The sequence below is a fragment of the Vollenhovia emeryi genome, unplaced genomic scaffold, assembly GCF_000949405.1.
Source record: "Vollenhovia emeryi isolate VEMERY1.0 unplaced genomic scaffold, V.emery_V1.0 DF939147.1, whole genome shotgun sequence".
NCBI lineage: Eukaryota > Metazoa > Arthropoda > Insecta > Hymenoptera > Formicidae > Vollenhovia > Vollenhovia emeryi.
In genome coordinates this window covers 94,131-100,288 of record NW_011967219.1, presented here as the reverse complement: position 1 = coordinate 100,288, position 6,158 = coordinate 94,131, and the positions used below count along the sequence as shown (strand labels likewise).

At 31.4% G+C, this 6,158-nt stretch overlaps 1 protein-coding gene across 3 annotated transcripts; it reads left to right on the top strand.

Annotated features, from left to right (window-relative positions):
* The first annotated feature begins 312 nt into the window (after nt 1-312).
* On the top strand, nt 313-6,158 carry LOC105565998 (probable cytochrome P450 6a23). Of its 3 annotated transcripts, XM_012019654.1 has the most exons (8): nt 544-593; nt 2,184-2,359; nt 2,770-2,897; nt 2,982-3,139; nt 3,309-3,655; nt 4,490-4,720; nt 4,841-5,092; nt 5,802-6,158. In XM_012019654.1, the coding sequence occupies exons 1-8, from the start codon at nt 559-561 to the stop codon at nt 5,984-5,986; spliced, it is 1,512 nt and encodes a 503-aa protein (XP_011875044.1). In that variant the 5' UTR covers nt 544-558; the 3' UTR covers nt 5,987-6,158. The 3 variants fall into 3 exon arrangements, with proteins under 3 accessions (XP_011875043.1, XP_011875044.1, XP_011875042.1); XM_012019653.1 differs by lacking the exon at nt 544-593 and adding an exon at nt 313-435 and having other exon boundaries at nt 2,770-3,139; XM_012019652.1 differs by having other exon boundaries at nt 2,770-3,139.

The following is a 6,158-nucleotide window of genomic DNA, read 5'->3' as shown; positions in this document are numbered from 1 at the left end:
CGTTTAGTTTGCCCAATGTAAGAGGCTTCACAGTCGTTGCAATTAATATAGTAGATGACTTCGATTTTAGTCCCAATTTATTTGATCTTTACCTCTTTTAATAATTTTATCTAATTTTTTTGTGACAGTATAGATAGTGTTTAGGCCTGTATTATTTAAGTTCGTGGTAACTTTTTCTATCAATCCTCTAACTCTAGAGTAGGCGCGTGCGGTCTCACAGACCGACGCAACACAAAAAGTTGTATATGCATCCAGCGCATCGGAATTTTCCATCACTTTTTTTCTAGCTGCCGTTCTTGGCATAAAAAACGAACAGTTCAGTGCAGGCTCTCGATGCGTATAGTCATATCGTACATATTTGTATTCGGTCCTAGAGACCGACGCGTCTACTCGCGTTTGAGACATCAAGTGGCTATTGCAACCAGAAAATTTCAGGTAATGCACGCTTTTCATCGCTTTAGAAGTTAATTGTCATTGGACCCACTTAAAAATATTATAATTATTGTTATAATTTGCGATTATACAGTCATGGCGACCTACGAAGCGGAGTAAACTCGAATGGAACGATTGCTTATTTTTTGTGCAATTTGCATGTATATCATGACAATCAAACTTTCTTAACTTATTTTTATTTAATTATCCTTTAAAACAAATGAGATTGGAACGTGTAATGGCTCATTCAGACTGGACGCGAAGAGTGACGAGCTACGCGCGATTATCCGATGAGCGTACAGGTTTTATGGGAAAGCGTACAGGTTTTATGGGAAAGCGTACAGTTTTCCTATAAAGACTGCACGCCCATTGGATATCGCGCGTCGCTCATCGTTCATCGCGTTCAGTCTGAATGAGCCATAAGAATGCAACACTCTCCATTTTCTTATGGCGGTCTCACAGACTGACGCGCCTACTCGTGTTCAAAAAGTACACCTGCTCTAGGGTTAATATAGGGGAGGATAATGTTTTTTGGGGTTAAAACTTTTTTTAATATCGGTTGCGCAGTCACTATGAGTGGTATCCCGCCTCTTTAATTCATTAAATCTAATGTTTAAGTGTTTATTAATAGTTTTGTTAGGAAAGGAGTTATTGATTTAAATTTTCTTAACACCCGATCGATATTCTGTTTCCAGTATTTGTTGTCAGAGAGTAAAAATGCGCGTTCAACTAGACTAATATGTAAATTTTGTGTACGTCACAATACATAAAAATTTTCAATAATTGGAACACTATTGCAACAGCATATTCCTGAGACTAAATCAAGTAAAAAAGTCCTGTACTATTGTACTTTTCCCTCCGACAAACAGTTATCGAGATGTCAAAAGCTAAACATTGAAAAAATTATAAATTTTCTCTTGAATATCTCACAAAGTATTAGGCAAATAAAAAATGTTTCAGACAAAAGTTGTTCATAGTAATTAGTGGAATAAGATAGGTATAATAAACAATAGGGGGTTTTATTAAAAAAATTAAAGGTAACCTTTACGTGACCTTCAAGCAATTCACTATTCAAGGTCAAATTAATGACACCATCTTCTTCCTTATCAATCTCGGTTTTCTTTACATCTTTGACTATTTTATTATACACAGTGAGATTGTATTTTGTAATTTGATCTGTACTTTGTAATTTGATTCGAAATCCCGATTATTGAATGTTCTTTCAGATTTGCCTTGAGAAGGACCTAAACCCTAAGGTCGAAACGTCGCATTATATATTTTAATTTTATTATATTAAACACTGGCCAGTTAAAGTCGACTAAATCTTGCTTTTTGTTAAAATAATTTTATATAAATACCCAAGGGACGCCAATGCGCGTATAATGTGTTGTAAATGTACATTTAACTTCGCATTTAATGCACGTATTTGTCCTGTATTAAATGCGCATTTAATGTATACTTTAGCAGAGTGAATTTGGGTGCTGTGTGAAGCTAACAGTCCCCCCCCCCCCCACTTAACCCAACCGGTCCGAACGCGCTGCGACCAGAAGGAGCGGCGGAAACAAATGTACATTAAAAGCACGTTAGATGGACATTGGCGCTCCTTGGGTAGTCAATTGCAAATCCTGAGTCATAATTCACGTATAGTCTGGCACAAGTTGTACAAAAGAGAAGTTTAAAACTAAATATTCTTATCAAATCTTACTCAACGTCAACGTATTAGAGGATGATCATTTTTCATCATATTTCAGATTAGCCATGGCACTTGTAGAATTAATCGGACTTTTCATTGTTACCCTGAGCAGTCTGTATATTTATTATAAATTTGTGATTTTCAATTTCTGGCGTAAGAGGGGTGTTTTTTACGTCGAACCCACTGTACCAACTGGAAATTTAACAGCCTTTGTCAAAAAAAGAAAGCAAATAGGCGAGTACCTCTACGTAATAGTAATCAGCACAATATGTGTATACACAATTCTTTTTTTTGAACATATGTACAAAGGACATCCTTTTACGTTTATTATTAATTAAACCGTTTAAATAAAATTTGAAAGTTGAATTTGAAAATGAAAGCATTTAACATGTAATGGCCTGATATAATAATCGTATAATGTATTAAAATTATATATATTTTTGTAAAACTTCCGTTAAAGATACTTTTATAGTTTTACTATATTCACTATAATTACTATATTTTTTATTTATTACTTGTTTTTATTGTGACAAAGTCGTTAACACTCATGTAAAATTAATGATTTATGCTGTTGTTTATTTATCTGTTCATGTAGGTCTACTTGAAAAAAAACCGCAAAATTAATTAAAATAATTTTTCAACAGGTGTATTATTCCATGATGTTTACCAAAAATATAAGGAACATCGCCTTATTGGAATGTTTTTATTTTATAAACCAAACTTAGTAATTGCTCACCCCGAACTTATTAAAATGGTATTAACAAAAGAATTCGTAAGTTTCCACGATCGTGGAATGTTCTGCAATGAAAGAATTGACCCATTATCTGGCAATTTGTTTTGTTTGTCTGGAAATAAGTGGCGAAATCTGCGTAGCAAGTTGACACCCACTTTCAGTGTGGGAAAAATAAAGCAAATGTTCCCAATCCTGACGGAGTGTGGCGAGAAACTCTCAAAATACTTGGATTGCAAAGCGCAGATGAGAGATTCTATCGAGATAAAAGATATACTTTCAAGGTAAATTTGTTTTTTAAAGAACTGTGACAATAACATGACATAAACAAACTTGCTTGAATTCCTAGGAATAGAAGATATTTAATTTAAAGAATGCATGTAGATAAAGTAAATATCGGAAAATAGAATTTGTTAAAATTTATTTAAATTTATGTGTCAATTTTACTAATAGGTATACAATAGATGTAATCATGGCAACGGCTTTTGGTATCAACTCTAATTGTATAGAGGAACCTACTAACGAATATCGTATCTACGGACGAAAAAGTTTTAAACCAATTAGTTCAATTCGAATCGTCTTGGCTATGTTCGTGCCACAAATTATGGATTTCTTTTCCCTTCCCTTCATTGACCAAAAGGTCTACAGATTTTACATGAACTTGTTTCGAGAGAATGTGGAATACAGACAAACTCATAACATCGTAAGAAAAGACTTTATGAATCTGCTCATGCAACTCATGGAAAAAGGCTATGTTGATCCTGACAAGGAAGATGACGAGACAACAACTAATGCATCATGTAAGTATATACGTTTTATGGTTTTTGGATTAATAGTTAGTCTACGTGTTATAAAATTGTATATCGTAATGCAACTAGATTACAATAACGTTGCAATATCATACTGCAGTGCAATATTGTAGAAAGATTTTGTAGACATAAATTTACAGTATAGTTCGAACAATATTATAGCAACAACTATTTTCACAAATATTGTGAACTTCTAAATCATTCTATATAGCAATACAAATTTGTTTTTGCTTATGAATGAATTTATCATTTATATGACATATAATTTTTACAACAAAGTTCAAATTTTTTTGTACATTTTTCCCCAATATAATCTATAACTGTATAAATGTAATTTATTTGTTATTTTTAAAATGAGACCATAAATTGAAAGTCTAACGATATTAGAATAATTATATAATTACATTCTTTCCCAATATTGGCGCCAATACATTGTGCTACTAAGGTTGTTATGATGTTATGATAAATTTATATATCAATTCATTGTTTATATACTATTATTGTTGTCATGTATTATTAGCATGATGTTATATTAATTTTGATGCTAACTTTATTTTATAGTGTATAATTTTTTAAGTTAGTATATCACAATATTAAAGAAACGTAAATGCAATATTAACATAGCAAATATTATTTCAACATTGCCGGAACCTCGAAATCAGTGTCAAAGTATGCTCATAACGATATTACCTATAACGTTAAAAACTACATAGTTGAATATGTTACCATATTAGTTTGAATGTCGTTATAAAAACGTTGTAACAATGATTTCTTACTTACTAGTAAGGCATTTAATAGTTAACAAATTATTTTGTTTGTCCATAGCAACTGTAAGAAAACTTACTATGACAGAGGCTGCAGCGCAAAGTCATTTCTTCTTTGTAGCTGGTTACGAAACTTCTTCGACGGCAACAACGTTTGCTCTATATGAATTGGCTCAACATCAAGATATACAAGACAAAGTTTGCAAAGAAATCGATGAAATGTTAGCGAAACATGGTGGTCTGACATATGATGCTGTGAATGAAATGACTTATCTTCACAAAGTGGTATATGGTAAGTCCACCTTAAATATAAAAAAATCATACGTTATTTACTTGTATATAATAATTTAAATAAATTGCGATTATTTAAAACGAGAAATGTATCGTCATACTTTTCTTTTACATATTTCAGAAACTATGAGAAAATATCCACCTCTTCCATTGTTAAATCGCATTTGTACTAAAGAAACAGACATACCAACAATGAACCTACGCCTACCGAAGGGAACTTTAATCTCTATACCAGTGCTTGGGTTGCATCGAGATCCATCAATATATCCAGATCCAGATAAATTTGATCCAGAACGATTCAATGAGAACGTAGTAGCAGAAAGACATCCTTATGCTTATTTACCATTCGGAGAAGGTCCCCGAATGTGCCTCGGTAGGACTGTAAATTAATCTATTATTATATTTATACATCAATTCATTGTTTATGTACTATTATTTATGTACAATTATATTTAAATTGACACTAATAGTCATTTTATGTCAATCTTTTTATTTCAAAATCTTCAATTAAGTACATTTTTGTTAAATAACAATGGCTCGTATGATAAAAATCGAACGGTAAAAGGAACTTAGAGCCTAGATAGATCTTATACATAGACAGCGTAATTTTTTATATCATTAGTATACCGGCTTTTATGCATCTAAGCTCCTTTTACCGTTCGATTTTTATCATACGAGCCATTGTTATTTAACAAAAATGTATTTGCTATAAATAAATATGATAACGTTAATAGTATATGTAATAATAATATGTAGTAACAATAGTAATAATTAATAAATCAATACTTTTGAAATGTTTTATCCGATATTATTTTGATAGCAGTCTCTAAATACATATTGTCAACATTTTCCAAAGAAATTTAAATAACATATGTTTATCTTAACAACTTACATTTAAGTTAAAAGTATTCTTTAAAACATTAGTTTATTTTATCTTACTCTTCATAGTTACTCTTAATTTTAAATTCTATTTAATTATGAAATTTTTAAAATTATATTTAAATAAACTTCCCGATACTTACAATAAGCTATTGTGAAATTATATCATAGGTTTCGTTAATATCATTGTCATTACTTTTCAGGCGCACTATTTGGCTACTTGCAAACAAAAGTCGCACTGGTGAGTCTTTTGTCGAAGTACAAATTCACCCTTCACCCCCAGACTCAGGTCCCACTTAATTTTCACGAGATGAGCGTTATTCTTTGGGTAAAAGGTGGCGTACACTTGATTATTGAAACACGAGAAAATAATTTCGTTGTTACGTGAACCAGAAATATTTGTATTTGTCAGTTACTGTTAAAATATGTTAATAGAATTAATGTGTTTTAATATTCGTTATATTGTAAATATGCACTACATACGGGTGCAGGAATAAAATATACTATTAAAGAATTATACAGTAGTTACAGGACACTCTGTATATATTTATATTTTTAAA